Source organism: Paroedura picta, chromosome 3 (assembly GCF_049243985.1).
Source record: "Paroedura picta isolate Pp20150507F chromosome 3, Ppicta_v3.0, whole genome shotgun sequence".
Lineage (NCBI taxonomy): Eukaryota > Metazoa > Chordata > Lepidosauria > Squamata > Gekkonidae > Paroedura > Paroedura picta.
In genome coordinates this window covers 36,746,138-36,770,280 of record NC_135371.1, presented here as the reverse complement: position 1 = coordinate 36,770,280, position 24,143 = coordinate 36,746,138, and the positions used below count along the sequence as shown (strand labels likewise).

Genomic DNA, 24,143 nt, shown 5'->3' with positions numbered 1-24,143 from the left:
TGGGTTGTTTCGTTCAGCTCAGCTGTATCATGGGAGGCATATTGCAGAATCATCCTTGGTGATGGACAAAGAACCGAAGATGGGCAAATATCCTTATTGAGTTATTGTCCTTTGGAGATAAAATTTCTAGTCATCTTGATCTTTCAGAGGTGCCACACCAAGCATCCTACACTAATATAGATAGAAGAATAAGTGTGAAAAGGTTAAACCTTTCTCCATCCATATGCCTGTTAACAATAACTCATGTTGTCTCATGGAGCCTAGGCTCACAAGCCTGTAAAACTGATGATATTTCTCTTATTCTGAAAATCCAGCGCACAAAAGAGAATAGATTTTTAGGCCTTGGGTTTTGGCATGCTTGTATTGGAAGAGAATTGCCTTGTATTCTTGGCTGATATGCAATACGGTATCAGCATGGTTGAGCAATTTCAGCAGGACCCCAGTAAATACTAAGATTCTAACGTGATCCTATTTGTGAGCAGAATATCAATTCCCAAGACTAGGTTCGATTAACAATAATACACATGACCACAAAGTGTACTAAACCACCGAGAGCTGCAAAGAAATGGGTGGTATAGAAATCTAAATAAATATAGAAATCTAAATAAATAAATTAGTTGCCTCATGCCTCTCTTTGGATCCTGTAACATGGGGAGGGGGGTTAATTGTAGAAGAAAATCTTTAGTATACTGCTTAAATCAGGGGTCTCCAACCTCTTTGAGCACGTGGGCACCTCTAAATTCTGACAGAGGATAGATGCTTTGTAGCAACGTCTACTGCACATTTATTCTTACCAAATGGTTTGACTGGTTATCATTATTGTGCCCTTTCACATGTCTATAAGAATGAAAAAGGAACTTAGCTCACCTAGACAAAACTGAACTTTGTACTTCTAGCTCATCTTTATGGGATGGGGATTGTATTCATGTGCTTTATGTGTCCTACTAGGGGCAAAGCCTGTTGTCTCCAAGAATACAACGGGCGCTAGAGCTTGGCAGTGGGAAGAGGAAGGGGAGGAGTTGTCCAGTCTGTAAGGGCATGGGGTTGAATGTTTAGGCCTACTGCACAGGGTTGTTGTGCAGATGAAACAGGAGACAAAAGAGCCAGTTTCTTCTGCAGAATAACGCTATGCAGTGGCCTCAAACCTGCAGAGAGTTGCAAAGAAGAAAGGCACATGGCTTGACTGTGTCTAACCCCTGGCCAGAGCAGTATTTTAAGTGAGAAGGGGCGTATCTGTGGCCTCCCTGTCAGCCAACTGTTTGGCAGAAGGGGATATCCCCCCCTCAAAAGGAAGGCCCTCAGGCTCCCTTGTATTGCTCTTGGAAACGCCTCAGTCAGGGCCTGTCAGAGGCTCCTTCACAGCAGGCCTGAAGGGAGGGAGGGGGAGGGAGCGCACTCTCCAGCCTCCTGCCAGCTCTGTCAGGGTTCTGAGGCCATTTGCAGTTGGACATGGCAGTTAGGACAGCTTTGGGGCGAAAAGGGCTGGCTCAGCCTCTGTTCTCATCCCCCTTGGCAGCCCTACTGACCTCCTCTCCCTTTGGTGGTCAGGAGCAGACTGGCAGCTTTGCGGCTCCTAATTGGGCCCTCTGAGTTTTTATCCTGGACAGGGCCCGCCCTAACTCCTCCCCAGGTGGCCTTACCCTTTTATTTAATACCGCAGGAGCGGTTAAAGATGAGTAGCGTATACCATGATTCTCTATTCACTTACCAAGGACAATTCCTTAATCACTGTGAATGTTAGCACTTTTGCATTCTCCTGGTGGTGCAGCACATTCTCTTTACAGTCAGGACATTGGAAGACACTTTCTGATTCTCCTTTTGAAACTATATTGAGGTTACCCCAAATGAACCAAGGAGTAAAAAAAAGTAAATCACCGCACATAAATCAAAGTGACAAAGAGCACATAAATCAAAGTGACAAAGAGCATGCAAATATACAGTATTCTGAATAGCCACAAGGTAGTGACTGATATAATACAGTGTAAAGTAAAGGCTTCATCTGTTTGCATAATAGAAAACAATAGCAAACATCCTCATGCTTGCTTGGCTGAATCAAGTTGGGAGCCAACAAGTCGGGAGCAGTGACCTATAAGTATAACAATAAAACAATTTTCTAAAATGTAAACACGCATTTGTTTTATACTCTGAGATGCATAACTGATTACTAAAGCATGCATCTAAATTGGCTGTTTTATGAAGATCTTCTGAAATAAGCCAAGTGACTGGCTGATGATAGAACACTTGGGATTCTTGAACTACATCACCATTAGATTTTACACTGTTATCCTTTAAAATTATTTGCCCTTTGAATTATATGAACGCTTATGGGAATTTGAAATTAGTGCACACGTTGGCATTGTGATTTGTACTTTATATTCTTACTAGGGGCCAAGCCCGTTGGACTCAGGAATACAACGGGCGCTACATTGGGGGTGGGTGGAAGAACTCTGCAGACGGCCTCCTCTTCCACCCAGGACCTGGAAAGGCTGCAGGCAGCTGTTAGGGAACTCACCGGCAGGGACAGCTCTCACGCGGCAGGGATCTGCAGCCTCCAAGCCTCAGTGAGAAGTGTAAGGAGGAGTGGGTGGTCAGGGGTGGAGGACAGAAAGCGATTGGCTGGCCACTGGAGAGTCAGGCAAGCCGGTTGGAGGAGGATGCACTCAGGGGCAGGACAGCCACCCTGAGTGGGTATTAAGCACTGAGTGGCACTTAAGCCATGAGACATGCTCTTCCTCCAAGGGCTTACCAGAAATATTAAGTGGAACAGATATTTGCTTCCCTGCCCCCTTAGTGTCTTTATACAAGGACATGAAATAATTTAGCATCCTATTTAAGGACATTTATAGACAAAAAAAATGGTCTCTATACAGGCCTAGTATAACTTTACGAGCAAGTTTAAAGCACATCGCACATTTATGCCACACCTGTGAGTCAGGGCAGATCACGGTTATCTTATTTGATAAGGATGATGTCACTGTTCAGTTGTAAATGTCATGCCTGTGTGGGTTGTCCTAAAATGATCCTCATAACAGGAAGTCACGTAACTTTAAATGCAGTGGTGGTTATGGGATTACTGCTGCAGTCAGGAGCAATCAGTTCATTCCATGCATCATTTTGAAATGAACAGAACGTGATTTGTTCACTAGCCTGCCGGTAAACTGCACCCATGACACAGAGCCCTCTCAGGTATTTTTGTGGGAAGGCCAGGTTTATTTCTCTCTGGCTGTTCACTTCTTATTCTCCCATTGCCTTGGTCAACATAAGGCTTCTAACTTAGTGCCCAATATTTGGATCCTGTTGGGGGGCGGGGGTGCTATGGGATATTTTAAGGTTCATTCCAAACCAACATAGTAGTGACTTGACACGTGGGCATCTTGGCACTGAGCTAAGGAAAACCATCCTAGGACTCTGTGCCTAGATCTGACTTTGTTATGAGACAGCAAAGGTAGTACTGATAGCTTTTTAAGGAGCAGATGTAGTAATTCAAAAAGTATGTTAATGTGGCTTGACTTCCTCTCACAACTCATGTGCACACTGTTTTGATTGAAAGTTCCTGGTGAAGTTGGACTGCGATCAGTCGTGATTGTTCCTGGTCCTGTTAGATTACTCAGGTTATTACTAACCCCCTTGATGTTTTCTCAGAGTGTGTGATAGAATCTAAAAATCTGTATTTCAACCACGGGAGCAATCTTCCATGCAGTGATGTGGTTCCTTATATTGACAACACTTCCTGAAAAATACTGGGCATCAAAAGAACAGATCAAACTAATTGAAGAAAGAGAAGCTGAATTGCCAGAAATCCAGTAATCCTAGACAAGTTTTGTATCTGCATTGATAAATTAGTCGGAACAAATTTTATTTTTAGGCTACAGGCATAGTTGGAAACCATCTAGAAAGAAAGCTGCTGTATTGTGCAAGGAGACAGAACTATGACAACGAAGCCTTTATTGGCATATTCAAAGAAATACAATATAAGGAAGAAACATACAGTAGGACCCCCTGCAATACAAAGTAAACAAAGGTGGATATCATGGTTTAGAGAGCCAGTTTGGTGTAGTGGTTAGGAGTGCGGACTTCTAATCTGGCATGCCGGGTTCGATTCTGCACTCCCCCACATGCAGCCAGCTGGGTGACCTTGGGCTCACCGCGGCACTGATAAAACTGTTCTGACCGAGCAGTGATATCAGGGCTCTCTCAGCCTCACCCACCTCCTAGGGTGTCTGTTGTGGGGAGAGGAAAGGGAAGGCGACTGTAAGCCGCTTTGAGCCTCCTTCAGGAAGAGAAAAGTGGCATATAAGAATTAACTCTTCTTCTCCTTCTTAGAGTGAGACAGAATATGTTCACAATCTCTCATGCTGAGTTACAAAAACTTTGCAACAGGTTCAATCATATCAGTGTTATGGGATGTCAAATTAAACTGTGAGCTGAGTCAGAATTAAATGCATATAGTCAAGTCTTGTTTTATTTCAGTAACACCAGTATGCATGCCAGTTACTACCAGAGAACTCATAAACTATTATAACTCATTTTGATTTTGCTTGGAAAGTTCCTGTTATGCCATTGCCAAAACAGCAGAACTGGGTGGGTGGAAGTTCATATTTTACATATATTTTTAAAATCTGCACAATTATGCACCACTTCTGGGGTTTCTCAAAGCCTGAAGAATGTTTCAGGGGTGTCTCAACTGTAAAAAAGTTGAGAAAGGCCAGCCCCTCAGAAATGTGCTTTGGAGTACCCTATTTCCTGAGCATGTCTGATTTTTCTAAATGCATAGAGGAAATGAACTCTTCCTTTGACCAGTAGGGAAGAAGAGTTGGTTTTTATACCTTGCTTTTCCCTTCCCCAAGGAGTCTCAGATTGGCTTACAATCGCCTTCCCTTCCTCTCCCCACCATACAATCACCTTGAGAAACGGGTGGGGATGAGAGAGTTCTCTAGATCAGGGGTAGTCAACCTGTGGTCCTCCAGATGTTCATGGACTACAATTCCCATGAGTCCCTGCCAGCAGTTGCTGGCAGGGGATCATGGGAATTGTAGTCCATGAACATCTGGAGAACCACAGGTTGACTACCCCTGCTCTAGACTACAGTCCACTGCTCTTAATTACTATACCATACTGGCTTGTAACTGGATTTTCATGGCTTGAAACCACAGGTTGACTACCCCTGCTCTAGATTACAGTCCACTGCTCTTAATTACTATACCATACTGGCTTGTAACTGGATTTTCAAGGCTTTCATGGCTTGCTTCCTATAAGCATAATACATTTCATTGACATAAGTATTAAGTTTAGGTGTTTACTTTTTGTTAATTCACTTAAAGAACATTTAAAAGAATGTATGTATACGAGCTCAAAACTTAATAGCTCTGTGCCAGCAGTTTTGATTACTCAGGATTACAGCACTACAGAATGAAATGATTGTTTTATGTTACTGCATCAAATATCTGAGGATATTTCAGTCATGTTATATGAATTTTGAAAAATGTAGATTGTAATGAAAAACCTATGGGAAAGGAAGATGGGATTCATTCACGTAAAATATTATTTTACTTCCTATCAGCTGTTGCTAAAAGGTTCTTTCAGGTCGTCATGATACAAGGCTTTGCTTTTTATATGGAAAAAATGGGAAACTCCTGTATACATAAGGATGCTTTTATTTAGATGAGTCTCCCTAGAACAACCTTTCTCAATTTTTGTACTGTTGAGAAATTTCTGAAACATTCTTCAGGCTTCAAGAAACCCCAGAAGTGGCACAAATGCACAGAATATGGTTTGGAAGCATAGCTGTGTACATGCCTACCCACTGCCCCTCCCTTTCTCATCCCCTCCAGGCGCATTAGTGGTCACGAGTGGGGGGAGGGCTGGTTGATACGACAATATATGGTCATATCACCTAATAAATGGTTTAGACAGCGTATCCTAGAAGCTGGAAGTTTTTAATGTTCACAATATATTGTTTAGGCTGACCAAATAAGGCAATTGTTTTCTTTGCCCCCTCTCTCCAACTGAGCCTTTCCCCATATTTTTCATCTCTGTGAAACTAGTTTAACTGTGCGTTTTAGAGAATGTGAGGCCTTCTCTTTCGATTCCCAGTGAATAGAGTTCTGAAGACATAATTGCATATTGAAGGACAGATTCCATGCAATCTTCTAAACAGTTTTGCTCATTGTTTTAATATCATCTGAGTGATTCCTTAACAAATTTCCTAAGTTAAAGTATATAGATATGGCTGATCTGACAATGCTTAACTCATAGGGCAGTGAGAAAATCCTTGACTCCCTGCCCCAGTAACCTTGGCAGCTTTGTGATAATAGCTCAGCAATCTTATTCTTCTACGATGAACATTTTTGCTGCCTAGAACTTTTCTTGGGCCTCCTGTCACCCCAGAGTAATCCAGACATCTCTTATATCCGCACTAGAAAGTAAGCCCGCTGTAGTTGAAATACAGCGGGCGCTAGCGGGGCGCGTGAGTCGGGCGGGCGGCTCTGTGGGTTCCCGGGCCCCGTCCCCGCACCTGTCTCATCTCCCTCCCGCTTCATGGCCTACCGAAGGTGGTGTGGGGGAGGAGTCCTGGGCCTTAGTTGCCGGGCAGTGTCGCCGGCGGCCATCCCCTTCCTCGGGTGACTCACCGTGTGGAGGGCTCAGTGTCGAGGATGGCTGCTGCAGAGGACTGGAGAGTCGGCGGTGTGGAGTTTGGGAAATGGACCAAGTAGCCAAGGGGGAGGCACGCTTTGCGTGCCTCCCCCTTGGCCACTTGGCCCCGGAGTGCCACTCAAAGGAGCGAATCAGGAGCCGCGAAGCACCTTCATGTTTTTATCCTGGACAGCACCTGCCCACTCTCTTCCCACTTAGCCCTTAGCATTTTATTTAATGCTGCAGAGCAGTTTAGAGATGCTTAGTCAATAGTGTATTGTTACCTGACCTTTTACAGAGATGTGGTAAGAATATAGTCTGAAGGAACTGGCGTCTCCAGACATAGAGCTGTAAACTAGTGATTTATGTACCTGTGAAAAGTGGATGGAATTGAATCTCAACTAAAGACAGTAATTATAGAACCCTTGTTACTGAACTAGCAGCCTTGTATAAATACCTAAAGCAGACCTGGTTTTTCTTGTTAGATCACTTCAGTAGCTAGCTATTAAGATCTGCAATAATAATGGCTTACCCCAGTTCCTTTTCTGTAATTTCATTCTACTTTGCCTGTAGAACAGATAAAAAGTATGCATTTTGTCATGTTCACTGATGGTAATGAGGAATTTCAAACACATTACCAGATCTTATCTGCCACATGTGCACTGAGCAATAAAACATGAGAATACACTTTGAATGAGAGTCGGGCAACAATGAAAGTGGTGGTTTTTAAACAATATATCACAATGTGGGCTCCATATTCTTGTATAAAATACATATCAGTTGGAGCATCACTTTTTATATTTTTTTACTACCAAAAAAGCCCATATGCTATATTCTTAAACTTATTTGACCACTGTGGAAAACCCTTGCGGACAAAACGTGTCTGGTTTTTGTTCCTTGAATGTTCCGTGTGTTATTGTTGATGTGTTATCAGTTTTGGTGTAGTGGTTAGGAGTGCGGACTTCTAATCTGGCATGCCAGGTTCGATTCTGCGCTCCCCCACATGCAACCAGCTGGGTGACCTTGGGCTCGCCGCGGCACTAAAACTGTTTGGACCGGGCAGTGATATCAGTGCTCTCTCAGCCTCACCCACCCCACAGGGTGTCAGTTGTGGGGAGAGGAATGGGAAGGCGACTGTAAGCCGCTTTGAGCCTCCTTCGGGTAGGGAAAAGCAGCATATAAGAACCAACTTCTTCTTCTTCTTCTTCTTCTTCTTCTTCTTCTTCTTCTTCTTCTTCTTCTTCTTCTTCTTCTTCTTCTTCTTCTTCTTCTTCTTCTATGTATTAGCTGTATTACACAGTATTAGCTATATTACACAAGTGAAATTCTTATCATTTTAAAACTATTATTATGTGCATGTAAGTACAATAAATATTTGTATTTTAGACTTAACAGATTTTTTTGCAGTTCAACCTTTAGGTTCCTAACCTGTTTTGTCAGGTTGGGTTTTTGTTTTCCTTTTTGGTTATCTTTAACCACTCCTGCGGAGCAGAATAAATAAAAGAGTAAGCCCTAAGGGGGAGGAGAAAGGGCGGGCTCTGTCCAGGATAAAAATTCCCGATTGGGCCCTCCGAGTGTCACTCCAGGGCCAGCGGCCAATGGGGAGCCGCACAAAGCCCGGCTCCCCATTGGCTGCTTGGCCCAACCTCGCCTTGCTCGGCCGGGGACTCACCACACACAAGGAGAAGCAGCCTTCCCCGACTGGGAGTACTCACCTACCTCTCTGCCTGCCGTCCTTTCTTCCTTCTTACTGCCTGACTTCCTCTATTTCTCCATCTCCTTCCTGTCTCTCTGTCTCTCCCTCTCACTTGCTTCCTGTCTTTCTCCTTTACTTCCTTTCTTTCTCCCTTCTACCCATCCTTTCAACCACCCCTTGCCCTTCCTTCTACCTCCCATACCTCCTTTCCTCTTCTTCTTTTCCTACAGTCTGTCTCCCCATTCTCTAGTGCCCGCTGGCTTTCTTCTACAGCGGGCTTTATTTCTAGTTTACAATAAAGTAGTAAGGTGAGAATAGAAATGGTGTTGGTTACCATGCGCCTCAGTTTGAAGAGATTACATTTTGTGCGTGGGGAAAATAACCAGGACTGAACAAGTTTTATTGACAAGGTTGGACACATTGCCTTATATAGACTACAGAACTATTTACTGTCTAAATTCAGAATTCTTTCAGGGCACTATTTGTTCTTAGAGGAGTATGGGAAGAATGGCATGGTTTTGCCTTGGAATACTAATCTGTGGGCAGGGACATTTGTAGAGAGACATTTGAAGAGGATTTTATTCTTCTACTGCAAAGGCTTCTGTACAGTCTCTTTAGCCTGTTATTTCCCCCAGCAGGATCCAGAAATGGGAGTAAGCCAGACTGGAGTGGAAACAAGCCTTGGTGGACATTTATCACCTTATGCGTCCTCATTATCCCTGACCTGGATGGTCCAGACTAGGCCAATCATCTTGGAAGTTAACTGGGTTTGGCCCTGGTTGGGATTTGGATGGGAGATGATGATGTGATGATTTCAGTCATTGAGTTGAATCTGACTCTTGGCAATCTATGACTCAACTGTCACAACGATTTACGATTTTGCACCACTTCTTTTAGTTGTATGATGTTCTGGCCACTGGCCATTTTGATCATATCCACCACATTCTTTGTCGTCCTGGTTTCTTTTTACCATTGACCAATCCTAGCATAATTGCTTTCTCCATTGAATTGGATCGCATGATATGGCCAAAGTCAGTGAGCTAGGGTTTTGCGATGTTACTCACCAGTTGCGTATCAGGCTTTATGCGCTGTAGTATTTCATTGTTTGTTACTTTTGCTGTCCATGGAATCCTCAGAAGCCTTCTGCAACATCAGAGTTCAAATGAATTGATTCTTCTCCTACTGGGGCGAGGACATCTTGCTGGGTGAGATTCCACCGTCGGATCAAGGGAGGCAGGAACTTCACAGTTCTTCTTCCTGTCCCTAGGTGGCCTCACCCGGCCTCTTCAGTTCGGTTTCTGCCTAGGAGGGAGAGCAGTTGAGCTGAGAGATCCCAATTTTTTCATCATCCAACTTTCACAACCATAAGTGGCCCCTGGAAATATAATAGATCAAACTAATCTACATTTGGTATTCAGACGTATGTCCTTGCTCTTCCACATTCGGTTCAAGCTCATAATTGCTGAGCGACCCAGAGCTATTTGACATTTTATTTCCATACTGCAGTCACCACTCTAATCAATTTGTGATCCAAGAAAAATGACTTCTTGAACACATTTGATCTCTTCCCCATCAACTGTTATTGTGACATGTCTTATTATTGCAGTGGTCATTATTTTTATCTTTTTAAATTTATTTTTGTCTTGCTTACTTAATTGACCTTTTTAATCAGCTGTTCTAGACCTTCCTTAATTACTAATAGGAGGGTAATGTCATCAGCATATTGACGATAATTTGTATTCCTTCTTCCAATCTTAATTCCAGCTGTTGACAATAGATGGCCGTGCAACATTGCTTAATAGCCGTCAAGGAAACATTAAATGCTTGATAATTTCCATCTACCCCTCTACGCCAAGCTAAGATGAAACCGCAAGCAGGGGTATGCACAGATGTTTCTTAGAAGCTAAGGTCAAAAGTTGAAATGTGCTTTTGGTAGGAAAATCAATTGCTTTGCAGAAACAGTTGATCTTGCACTTGATAAGCCAAGAGTAGACAGGAAGCTAAACGCTCAACACAAACCGGTGACTGTTAAAGCTCACCACAAACAGGTGTGAAAATGTATCTTTTTGCTTTTGTTGAAGTATTATCCTGTAACTTCTGTTTTTTTAAGGCATTAACCCCTGAAAGCGGACATGCAGAATGTAAGCCTTTGTCTCTCAGTGGGAGATGAGGAAAATGTGTTCGAGAAGGTATAAAAGGGGAAGTACCCGTTTTGACTTTAGCTGGCTTTGCTGACATGCCCCTATATTAAATGTCTTTGTTGTGATAAATGAGCACTTGGTGTGTGACTCTTCGTTTTCGGTTTTGGTAAGTGGGGTGAGGGCCCTGTGGCCTGGACCCCCTTGTGGTCTTGCGTAACACAGTGATGGGAGACCATCAAGGAATTCCATGGGCTCTGTGCAGGGGAAGACATTGGCAAACACCTCCGTTAGTCTCTTGTCCTGAAAATCCTATAGGGTTGCCATAACTCAACTGCAATGATGGCTCTTTACACACACACACACACACGTCCTCTGTGCCACTAATACACATGTGCTGCCCCTCAAGGATCACATTTGTAAGTTTATCCTCATAGTTCTCCAGTTGCTGTTAGCATCTTAAGGTTCCATGAACCTTGCTGTTATTTGAGGGGCTATTTTTTAAATCACTGACTTAATTAATAGCCTTCATGGTAGCTTTCAAATTAGCCTTCTGTTGATGAAACCGTCAGTTTGCTAAGTAAGCAAATCAATATCAACCCAATGCCAAACATGCTCAATGAAAGGGAGTCCTCTTAAGAATGAGGCCAGGTTTTAAAATTGTTTATAAATCTGCATTATGCAAACCAGAACAAGGCTCTAATCATTTCATATAGAAATAATAAACATGGCATAGAACAGGGGTAGTCAAACTGCGGCCCTCCAGATGTCCATGGACTACAATTCCCATGAGTCCCTGCCAGCAAACGCTGGCAGGGGCTCATGGGAATTGTAGTCAATGGACATCTGGAGGGCCGCAGTTTGACTACCCCTGGCATAGAATTGGCTAGCTCAGTCATTGGCTAGCTCAGTCAAAAATATTTCTGAAAGGCCTGATACAGTTGGATTTAGTGCTTGGCATGAGTCTGTCAGCTGCTAAGCTGAGGACATGTGCTGTAATCACTATCTAAGTTTTCAGAGAACACTCATTATGAGTCATGTCTCAAGGATTGGTATTGTGCAGCTTTAAATAGTCAGCAGATAATATTGAAATATTGAAATATGTTACAAATCCTTAATGTGTTGAGTTTATTGTTATCTTCAGGTCAGTGATCAAGTACTGCTGCTCCACAGTTTAAGTACTGTACTTGAATGTATTTGCTTAAAATATATTTTTATTCTGCTTTTCTCCACTTGGGACTCACTAACATCAGAGCTTTGCAGGTGCATTGTATACGCACAAGAGAGTACCAGGTTAGCCTTGTGCTTGCATGAGTGCTAGGCAGACTTATCATCCATTGCTCTTTTCCATGCCTATTTACCCATACTTTGTGTTCTCTATAAGGTTCTTTCACTGGGATTGATAAATCCTGTATTAGAATTCTTGTTGTACAGCTGCAATGAAGCTGGACAATAAAAGCATGATATGTACATTATATATGACCGTTTACTGTTCCAGACTTCTCCCATCTGTTTCACTGATATGGGAGGGGATTGAATTGTAGATTCTTATTTATAGAAGTGATATAATGTTAGGAAGGTTATTACTTTCACTTTATTGTATTTATCAATTGCCTCTCAACTTCTTTTAAAAGACAGAGTGAGTGTGCAGTAAAAACATTGTGGGAATATGTGTGAAAACAGAAGCTTCAAAGAACATGTCCTGTAGTCCAGTGTTCTCCAACCCCTGGGGTGCGGACTGGCACTGGACCATGGAGCCCTCAGTACTGGGCCGTGGGCGCCACCACGACTCCCTCACCCCCCGCGTAGCAGTGCTCACTTCAGTGGCTGATTGCTCCTGGCGCAGCAAGCGCCGTGCTGTGGGGGGGAGGCGTGGGCAATGGCAGGTGCTGGCGCCCACGCATCCCTCCCCTCTTATGGCGCCACGCCGCAGGGGGGAGGTGTGGGTTCCAGCACGCCAACGGGTACAAACGTGCAGGCGTGGCAGCTCTGCGCCTGCGTGTTTGTACCTGCTGGTCCCCGGGCCTCCCTCTCCCCCCCAGGCCTCTGCCTGAAAAAGGTTGGGGACCACTGCTGCAGTATCTGCCTTCTACAAATTGCCATCTAATCAGTTACTTCGATAATATGGCCTCATCTGTTTTTTCATGCTGTGCTCTTCCTTTGGACTATCTGTCAGGTTGTTCCATCTCTTTTTTCTTCTCATTACGCTGCTTCATTTAACAGTAATAAAATTTTATCTTACCTAATATTGTTTATTACATTTAATAGGGATATATTCATTTTTAATGGAAACACATGGGGGCAGTGTACCAATTCAAGCATATTCTTTACAAGGCAAAAATTATGAGAGTGAGAGAATAAAGCAGTAAAAATATCAGACTGGTGACTCAAGGATATCATTCTGTCTCGAGTTAATATCAGAGGTGGCACAGTATGTTGGATTTATGCATGCAATATTGTTCCATTACCTTATTGCTCTGCCATACTACTATACTAATATACTACATTCATATATCATATATACCTTATATGGTAAAGGTATCCCCTGTGCAAGCACCGAGTCATGTCTGACCCTTGGGGTGACACCCTCTAGCGTTTTCTTGGCAGACTCAATACAGGGTAGTTTGCCATGCCCTTCCCCAGTCATTACTGTGTACTCATATTACCAACCTTGGAAGGACAGAAGGCTGAGTCAACCTTGAGCTGGTTGCTGGGATCGAACTCCCAGCCTCATGGTCAGAGCTTCAGACAGCATGTCAGCTGCCTTACCACCCTGCGCCATAAGAGGCCCATTCTGACCATATATATATATATATCGACCTTCATTAACACCACCATAGCTAGGGTCAAAAACTATGTGTACAAGAAGCCTTTATAGATGCTTTGTGAGTGCAAATGGGTAGTCATTTGAGATGCTCCAAGGTGGCTTGCCATTGCCTGCCTCTGGGTAGTACGGACCCTGGGCTTCCTTGGTTGTCTCCCACCCCAGTGCTGACCAGGGCCAACCTGCTTTAGTTTCCTGAAGACAGTGGCAGCTTCAGAAGGTGGGCTGAATGGGATCATATTTTTGCTGAGCTCCTTCTTTTCCTCAGACTCTATTCTTCTCGGACTCCACCCCAGATCTCCAGGAATTTCTTGAGGATTAGCAACCCTTTCCCAAAATGTCTCCATCTCTGGGAGGCTGGAAAAGCCTTCTCCTACTTGCTCCTGGCCATTGAATTTTTCATGCACTCTATCTGGGCTTCAATTTATGTGGCTTAAATAGCTTCCAAGCATTCTATAGGGATTTTCCTCTTTTGAGTTTCACTTTCAATTTCCTTGTAATAGAACTTTTCATTTTTGTAAAGCTTCCTCTTTTGACAACACATTACTGTTTTGGATTTCAATGGTAATTTTCCATTGATATGAATACTGACCTTAATAGCATTGTGGTCACTACTCCCAGTTGGTGCAACAGTATCTCCATCTTGTATAAAGTCTTGAGGTCCAAAGCCAAGATCACAACCCCTCTAGTTTGCTCTATGACCGCCTGTTCCACAGCATAGTCATTTATGATGTCTGTAAATCACATTTTTACTACATGACTCAGGCACAAGTTTACAAAGTCAATATGAGACTAATTTAAGTCAGCCAGTATCACAACATTGTCTGCTTTAAGCACCTCCCTTATTTTCTTCCACATCTTGAGGTCAGCCTCAAGGGTTTGATTGGGTAGCTGATATTACACCTCCATTTTTAAGTAACCCTGTAGGCTGGTATCTCAACCCATATAACTTCTTTTGAAGTGTTCCTTCCCCTAATATTTTCTGGCATATTTGACTATGCTCTGTTTGATATACAACACATGTCCCTCACAGCCCTGCCTATAAAGTTTATATTCAGAGATTACTGCATCCCATTGATTTTGTCCATTACACTGTTTCTGAGATACCCACTGTATATAAATTGACATTTAGCGCTAAGCGCTCCACTCGCTCATCTTGGCTTGGAGGTTTCTAGCAACAGCTTATAGACTTATAACACGTTTTCCTCTCCAGCAAACCTCACCTCCCAAAGCCCTCCATTGCCATTCTGTTCCCATTCCCAAGTTCTGTTGTGCTCCTACCAATAGGACCCTGTTTATACTATCAGCCCTTTGGAATGAGCTGTCCTCGACCAGAGCCTCCTCTGTTCCTGTCAGCTTTTCCCCTGCGATTAATCTAAAATTAGCTGTGCTACCTTCTTGATATTCTGCACCAGCAGCATGGTTCCCTCTTGGTTCAAGGAAAGCTGGTTGTTTCTGATAATTTTGGCTTGTTCCAGAAAATTTCCCAGTGCATACCAAATCCCTTTCTCCCAGGATCACTTTCTCATCTCCTCGTCTGGGCCTGTCTAGTTGTCCCTGTGTATAGAACCAATAGCAACCGTGGGAACACTTCCTTTGATGTCCTGGTCTCTTAACTTTCTGCCTAATAAATTAAATTTTTTCTCCAGGAGCATATGACCACATTTCCTGGTACTAGTGTGCATCGCAACTACCAATTCCTCTCCTGCACTATCAGCCTACTAAATAACATATGATGTCACACCAGGCAGACAAGACACTATGAGCACCATATGAGCACTGCTATAGACCACCAAGACACTCAGAGGATTTGGATGAGGTACTCCTAGGCCAAATTACACAATTCTCAAAGAGGGGGGTAACAGTGGTCATGAGTGACTTCAATTACCCAGATATCTGTTGGAAGACCAACTCCGCAAAAAATATAAACTCCATTAATTTCTTAACTTGTCTTGCTGACAGTTTCATTTCCCAGAAAGTAGAGAAGGGGAACCAGGGGGTCTGCTATTTTAAACTTGATTCTCATCAATAGGGAAGAACTGGTAGATGAGGTGGAAGTAGTGGGCACACTTGGTAGTAGTGACCATGTGCTTTTGGAATTTTCAATTGTGGGAAAGAGAAAACCTTTATGTAGTCAGATGTATAGACTGGACTTTAGGAAAGCAGATTTTAACAGACTTAAAGGTATGTTGGTTAGAGTCCCGTGGTCAGAAAGACTTAAAGAGTTGGGAGTCCCAAGAGGGCTGGGAGTTTCTTAAAAGTGAAATACTGAAGGCTCAATCGCAAACAATTCCCTTGAGAAGAAAAGATGGAAAGGAGCCTAAGGAAGCCAAGGTGGCTCCATAAGCATTTGTCAAATGATTTGAGGAATAAAAAAGAGTCATTTCAGAAATGGAAGGAAGGCCTTATTACCAAGGATGAGGAGAGGAGACAACTAAGAAGGGATTTGCTAACCATCTTCAAGTCTTTAAAAGGCTGCCATAGACCGTTTACGCACTGGAGGTTTCATGCCGGTCTGGAGGCTGGAGTTTTATTTGTGGCAGGTTGCCCTACCTCTTCCCGGGGGAGTATTTGGCCCGGTGCACCTCATCTGCTTCCGATTTGTGCTTCTGTACGGGAGCTAGGGCAGTGAAGTTCCCAGTGCATAAACGGTCCTATAGAGGATGGAGCAGAGTTGTTCTCTCTTGCCTTGGAGGGACGGATCAATGGGATGAAGTTAATTCAAATGAAATTCCATCTCAGGGAGAAGTTCCTGACAAAGTGGTTTCTCAGTGGAGCAGGCTTCCTCGGGAGGTAGTGGGTTCTCCATCTTTGGAAATTTTAAAACAGAGGCTAGATTATGTGAAGAGAGCGAGAGGCTGATTCTGTGAAGGTTCAAGGGGGTGGCAGGTTAGAGTGGATGAGCAATAGGCTTGTGAGTGTCCTGCATGGGTGCAGGGGGTTGGACTAGATAACCCATGATGTCCCCTCCAACTCTATGTTTCTATGAGCAAAATTCTTGTCACAGACTCCACTTGCTATGGTACTAATAATTTCACCATACACTACCAAAAGTCCACCTTTTCCCAACCACAGAGGAGTATCTTCAGTATGAGAAGGTATTGGTCCATCTTCCAAGGAGGCAGTTCCATCTAAGGGATCCTGTCCCTCCTACTCAGCTTTATGTCCTCAAGGTTTGAAACCCTTAATAATAACAGCAACGGAAGAACTGCTAGCAGAGAAACAGGACTGGTCTAGTAGCTCATTGAAGGTCTTGTCCAGATACCTTTCTCTGTCCTTCAGCTTCTTCTGTTCTGTAGCCCCTAACCTCAAGGGAATAAATTAGACATTAGATCTGGGCTCCCTGGGTTCATCTGAATTATCTGATTGCCTCACTCCCATATTACAGTACTATAGTATTAGCAACCTGATGTCCCTCGGCTAACGTGGGGGGGTTAGTGGGGTTAGTTAATGCTCACCTGTTGCCTAACGTTGATAATGTTGATAGTGTGGATTGGTTTTAATGGTTTTAATTATGGGCTTTATTGCAATTTTTATCTTGTAAACCACCGTGAGCCTAAGGGAAAGTTTGATAAATAAATAAATAATAAAATAAATCTGTCCCCTGAAAGCCAGGAGCAGTATGCATTGAGCCACAACCCACAACTTCTATCCAGTGGGCAGCCAGTCATACATGTGGCACTCCCTGCCAAATATGTGATTGCCCCAACTCTCCTGCTGGCCTTCATAAATGGTGTGTTTTAGGGCTGGTATAGGGTATTTGCCTGAACTTGTACCTAATTTTGTTGTTCTGACTCTTGATGTTCCTCAAAAATACAATTCTTACTCATTTTGCTGTATGACATAAAACTGCATGTGCATAACGTTCTTGGTAATTGTTTATGGTAATTGTTTATGTTAACTATCCACCATTTAGTGGTAGTAGATTAATTCATTTCTTAACCAGCTTCTTTTTATGCTGGCTCAAATATTTCATTACATGAAGCTTTTAAAAGCAATAATGGAACTACAAGAACTTGAGAGGAAGTTAGGTTGGGGTTAGAGGTTGGCTTTTTTGGCATAACTTTAATAAAATCGCAAGAAACTGAAGCATTTAGGATTAGGTGGTTGTTAAAATGCAAAGCCTTGAAGTGACTCCTAAATTTTGGGGTGGCTGTTAGAGCCAAGGAAAATTTGTAAGGTTCTGGTTCAGATGATATGGCTAGTGTATTGCAAAATTGTTGTGAAATAATACAAAAAGAAAAAGATATATAAATTTCCAAACTTAAGGGAACCAAAAGTACAACTACAGCATAAAGAGTAGTACCCAGGATGCAGGACGAAACTGGAAAGAACTTGGTTGAGGGAAGGGGAAACCTATTTAAAGCAGGGGATAATTTGTTCTGCTAAACAAAAAAACAAATGTTTGAGGAAGGGGGACCCAAATCTTGCTCCCCCTTTGTATTGTTTTAGTATATTTCATTGGAGAATAATTGACAACTGACAGATTGCAGAGAGGTAAGGCTGGAGAGATGGGATAAGGTTTAGTCCCTCTTGTCCATGTACTTTTTAAAAGGTGGTGGTGGTTTAGAAGCGCATATGGATTCCCTTTTGTTACATCTAGCTTGTCCTGAAGAGCCAAATTAGTTCTGTACAAATTAAGTATATAACTTGTAAACATCATAAAATTATCATAGGTCATCTATCCTTAAAGGCAAGGCTGCTCCACGCCCAATTTGCCATCATCTGATAGCGCTTGCTGTTCTTGTGAGCGCATACTCACATTTGCACAGTGTTGCTTTCTTCACGTGGACCATGATTAAGAATGTCAAGGTTTCAGATTGAATTAGAATACAAAATTATTTCAGTGATTTTTTTTTAAGCGATTTCCTCATAATCCTCATGGCATTTGTGGTGTGCGCCTTTATTTCCTGAGAAAGAGAGAGAATTAACAGGATGACACATTTATTTATTTTATTTATTTATATTTAAAGCCCATCCTTCTTGATCCAGTTAAATAAAGCTGTGCTTAAAGTCCGGGGATGGGCTTCACCTTGAAGGCAAGTGGAAACATAGCCATGTATATGCTCTTTGAGGAACCATATTGCACAATTTCTAATATAACCATAAGTAGCATTTCCTAGAACGTTACTCAGAATGACCAAGAATCAGTTCATTCTTAGACTCAGCAGTATAACTGTTTGCTCAAAGAGAACAATGCTTTGGGGAAGTAAGGCTATTTATTCTGCGAAGTAGAGTCAGTCTCTGCTCTAGCCTTTCTCAATTTTTTTAATATTGAGAAACCTCTGAAACATTGTTCAAGCTTCGAGAAATCCCAGAAGTGGTGCAATTGTGCAGAATATGGTTGTGAAGCATAGTTGTGTACATGCCCACCCTGGGCACCCCCTCCAGGCCCATCATTGGCCATTTGGGAAAGGGGGGGGGCAGGTCAACATGACCATGTATGGCCATATCACCTGTTAAATGTTTAACAAATGTTCAAAATATATTTTAAAAATACTTAATTCCCATCTATTCAGGAAACCCTTCCAGAGCCATCAAGAAACCCCAGGGTTTCACAAAACCATGGTTGAGAAAACGTGCTCTACCCAGTAGCTGACTATCTTGGCTAATGGGCTAGCGGAGGTTCCTAGAATCTGCTGGCTTTTAAACACCATATATGTTAATGTCTCCCACAGATCACAGCTGTCAACAGGATCATCTTCCATTTGACTTTAGGCATTTCCGACCAAGAGAAGGATGAAGCATAAAAATTTGATCACGCTTCTAAAGCTATTCCCCTTTGGAATCATAGATTTGGAAGGGAACCTCTAGGATCATCCAGTCCAACCTCCTGCAGAATGCAGGAAATTCACAAGTACCTGCCCACCACAGTGACTCCAATTCCATGTTCAGGTGATGTCCCCCCCAAAAGCACCAACAGAATCCCTTCTGCCCACCCACTTACAATCTGCCTAACCCTAATCTGCCTTTTCTCATTATTACCACAAACACGGTCAGCATAACCACAGAGTGTGTTCCATGTTCACCACTGCAATAGAATGTGGAAAAGAAGTCCCAGAGTTCTCTTCTGCAAGAACATAGGGGTGGATGGATTGCAAAGCACCATTTGATACAACAGTCTGTGCTTTATCTCTGATGGACTGTTTACACACTGGAGGTTTCATGCCAGGCTGCAGGCTGGAGTTTTAGTCGTGGCAGGTTGCCCCACCTCTTCCTGCACCCACACAGGAGAATATTTGGCCCAGTCCACCTCATCCGCCCCCGATTTGTGCTCCTGCATGGGAGCTGGGGCAGTGAAGTTCCCAGTGCGTAAACGTCATGATGATTAAGCAGCCTTCCAGGGTTTACAGTATCTAACTTTAAATCCCAGCAAGTTAGTTCTAGTGGGGCAGGAGGCCAACAACAACAACAAAAATCCGTGCATCCTTAAAGGTGAACTGTTGCTTGGAGCTTAACCTCAAATTGAACATGGACATACATGTTTGTTCACTTTCTGTTTTAATTTGTGTGTGTGTGGGGGAGGGGGGTTTACTAACATCCTTCCTGCACAGAACCTCCCAAAAATGAAGCTCACTTTTGTGACGTGAGCTTCTAAACAATATTTGTGTAGGTCTGCACAGCTGCTTATTTGAGTATTGGGTGAGATTGGAACGGAAACATTCTCTGGTAACTTTTTTTTTTTAAATTAACTGTTGCTTTAAAAACTGGTTCTCTTCACAGAGAAGGGAGGGGAATTTAGAAGCGTGCTTGCCCTCTCTGCCCTACCCTCGAATGCCTTCTCTGGCTCAGAAAGGTTTGGTTCTCACCCCTGCGAGTGAGTAGAGCAGGCTTGTGTTGCATCTTCTGACAAGTCTTCACAGTTTCCTTTGTTTTTCTTTGGACTGCTGCCCAAGAAAGAGAGAGGGAAAGCTTGTGATGTTATGCCACCCGTACCTCTAATGATGTCATGTTGCTGTTTTTCATACACGTGTTCAGGGCTGGCTAATGTGCTCCTGGTTTGGGGAGGAGCTGCTGAGTAATTAAATGATTCATAGGTTTCTGTCTTCAGCTGCCTTCCTTGAAACTTTGTTTTACGGCATTCCGGGAGTGTCTATGCGAGAGTATGGATTAACTTTCAGCAGAGCAATGGTAGGCATGTGGCTTTTGTTTAAGACATGCATTGGGAGCAGCTCTTACGCCTCAGAAAAGCCAAGGTAGGCGACAGAAGGGAGAATGTTTCCTTTATGACAGAAGGAAAGTTTGGAAGACTCGGGAGGGAGAATAAACTTTAAGACTTTAACTGTTGAATGTATTGGTTAAAGAGTAGCCCATATGTTGAAGGTGAAGTAATAATTTGGTTATCACTTGATGATTACTGCTATACGTGAGCTTAAGGCATGCATACAAAGTATATTCTGCTTTGAGGTCTTTTCAATAACTTGTTGCAGTAGATTTTGTATACTTCCATTGATATAAGTTTTGGACCGATGGAAATCTGGTCTTGACCTATTTACCTCACATTATTAAATTAAAATTAAGCTCATTCCTTTTCTCGCCATCTCCTCCACCTCTTTTACTAGACTACTATTTCAGGGATAAAGATCTGACTGTGGGGCTGGTGCAAAGTGGGGAGTATTCATACCATATGAGAGGCCTTACATAAACTGCTCATTTTACATTTTGCTAGATGTTGTGTTCAAAATAGTTCCCAAAGTCTTGTTATCCTTTCCAGCCTGCACTCCTTGTGTGTAAGCCAGTTGCTTTAATGAATTCTGCATGATGCTTAGGTAAATTGGTTGATGTTCCTTCATTATATCCTTCAAAATGCTCAGATTAGCAGAGGTATTCTTCTTACTTACTTTTAAGGGTGGGAATATTTCACCTGAAACTTAAAGAGTAAAACTTCTAGCAAATGAAACTTTTTGTTCTTTAATGATAGTGAAAGCTTGCTCCTTTTTTGTATGATCAAGATAGTTTTTTTTTTCTAATTTCTCTCCCCCTGCCCCTTCTTTCTCCAGATCGAAAGGTTAGATGTAAGCAGCCTAGCGCAAACGTCAAGTGCAGTGGCTTCAAGCACAGACTGCAGCATCAATGCAGACTCTGTGGATGGAACACCAGATCCTCAGCGCACAAAAGTGGCCATCACCCACCTGCAGCAGAAGATCCTGAAGCTGACAGAGCAAATCAAAATAGAGCAAACAGCTCGGGATGATAATGTGGCAGAGTACCTGAAATTAGCCAATAATGCCGACAAGCAGCAGAGTGCTCGTATCAAGCAGGTGTTTGAGAAGAAGAACCAGAAGTCAGCCCAGACCATCCTCCAGCTGCAGAAGAAGTTAGAGCACTACCATCGGAAGCTGCGAGAGATTGAACAGAATGGCATCCCTCGACAGCCAAAAGATGTCCTGAGGGATATGCACCAGGGGCTGAAGGATGTGGGGGCAAAGGTCACTGGCTTCAGCGAAGGAGTGGTAGACAGTGTTAAGGGTGGACTTTCTAGTTTCTCCCAAGCAACACATTCAGCAGCAGGTGCTGTTGTTTCCAAACCTCGGGAGATCGCCTCGCTCATTAGGAACAAGTTTGGAAGTGCAGACAATATAGCTAACCTGAAGGACTCCTTGGAAGAAGGTCAAGAAGATGGAACTGTGGGAAAGACTTTAGGTGTTCATAACTTTCAGTCAAGCCCAAAATATGGTAGTGAGGAAGATTGTTCCAGTGCCACATCTGGCTCTGTGGGAGCCAATAGCACCACAGGGGTCCCCATGGGAGCACCAAGCTCCAAAACAAACACTCTGGATATGCAGAGCTCAGGGTTTGATGCAATACTCCATGAGATTCAAGAGATTAGAGAGAATCAAGGACGACTGGAGGAATCCTTTGAGAACCTCAAGGCTCTCTATCAGAGGGATTATTCCTTGATAATGCAGTCTTTGCAGGAAGAGAGATACAGGTAAGCATTTAACAAAGTACTCTTTCACAAGTTACTGTTAGGGCAAATGTGAACCATCTGCGTACATTCACAAAACGCTGCCAGACTTGCGTATCTTAAGCAGCATCCTTTCAGATAATTCAAAGGACATATATATGCCCACTTTTTTTTATTAACTCAGGTTCCTTCCTTTCCTGTCCTCCTTCACCTCTGTCGGTTTGATACCTATCATAGTGCCTCCTTCAGAGTACATATCCCAATTTAGAATGGCAATTAGTACTGTCATATTATTTCCTAGCCAATCCCTTAATTTTGTGCTGGATGGAGGAGAGATTTTTGAGCAGAACCCTATCAGTTGCCTTCATGGATGAATGTGGAAGGGTCATTTCATGGGAAAGCTCTATTGTTCTAGTGACATTGAAATCAGCAACAACGGTTCTGCAGAAGGCGTCAAACTGTATGACAATAGCATTTGTTCAGTTTTACTCCAAGTCAAGCATAAATGAACAGCATTTAATTCAAAATGAATTCAGATATATTGTTTGCGTAGATGTTAGAACCTTTGAACTAATACTAATGAGATTTGGCTACTTTTATGTAATTTGCAGATCTGAATGGTTAAAGCAAAGGATGTTTAAATTTTCAGTCTGTGACTTTAACTTTTGTGGCTGTCATATCATGTGATCCTTCAGCCAGGAATGTAAAACACTATAGTCCTTAAGGAACAGTGGGATGCTATAAAGTAGGCTAGAGTAGAAAAGGCAACCTTGAATTAATACGTGTAGGATTAGAAAAGTCTTGGCAATTCTCAGCCTGGTTATTTATCATAGCATTAGCCAAAGAGTCATGTATTGCTCCCTTCTCCTTAATTCCATAAAACCAGCTTCATTGGCAATCAGCCATTGGTTACCATAAATCAGTCCTTGGGTTTTCTGCATTAACACTATGCTGGAACCCATTATATATAAGAGTTTGTGAGAGGTTGTATAAATGTGCTGCAATCATTGTGCGACTTGAAAACATAACTCTGTACTGTCAGTAGACAGTCATATTTGTTTGAATTGGCACTTATATGTCTTATAGGCACACTTTTGTCTACATGAAAACTTCAGAATCAGGTGGGAGAGTGCTTTTGCCAGTAGCTAGGGCCAAAATCAAAGAGAACAGCAAATGTGAGAAATTATGGATAATTTCCTCTTGGCACACAGGAAGTGGCTACCTTTTGGTTTCTGAATCTTTCACACAAATCATTGATGCATCTGGACTAATCCTATGTTTTCAGGTCCTTGGTTTGTCTAGTCTAGTGCTATTTTTTCCTCCAGCATCTGTTCTTCAGTTCTGGCAGAGATTTTTTCCTGCTCTTTTCCTGTCATCTGGGATACTTTTAACAGGCGATGCAGTGGTCTGAACATTAGACTTCCCCGCCTACAAAGTATGTTCACCTCCACTGAGCTGTACCACATCTACTTTATCAGTTTTCCCTCAGGAGCTGAGAGGGGGGTTATGTTTTGAATCTCATTTGACTGTCAGAGATACCTGTTACTTAGCTAGCATAGCTCCTTATCTCAGAGAACTCTTGAGAACTATAATTTTGGAAAAATGCTGAGAATTCTGCTAGATGTCAAGCTGCTTCACAAAACAACTGTATTTTTTGTCTTTTTTAGAAGAGAAAATAAATGCTAGAAAACTCAGTTTTAGGTTTCTCTACATAGAACTATGTAGCAAGGAAGACTTGGATGTCTTATCTTCTCTAGGCTACTGGGCCTCTTTGCTGCCAGTGAACATGGTAGAAAATACTACTTCTTGTCAAAGAACAATGTGGATCTTTTTTTCCAGCTGCCTTTTCCTGAGTTAGTTTGCCACTTGAATGAAGAACATTTTTGTATATAAGCAAAACTTGTCTTCTGAAAGTATCGTTAATTAAAACAGAGGATTTGAACT

General features: G+C 42.6%; 1 protein-coding gene across 6 annotated transcripts in view; it reads left to right on the top strand.

The window, feature by feature from the left end:
- Positions 1-24,143, top strand: part of TMCC1 (transmembrane and coiled-coil domain family 1) — a 165,613-nt gene that overhangs the window by 128,037 nt on the left and 13,433 nt on the right. For 5 of the 6 annotated variants that reach the window (XM_077325315.1, XM_077325314.1, XM_077325316.1 and 2 more), the window contains one exon: positions 21,292-22,223. In XM_077325315.1, the coding sequence (XP_077181430.1) occupies positions 21,292-22,223 (932 nt within the window). Of the gene's footprint in view, positions 1-20,357; positions 20,488-21,291; positions 22,224-24,143 lie in introns of those variants that run through there. The other variant, XM_077325319.1, reaches the window with a different exon arrangement.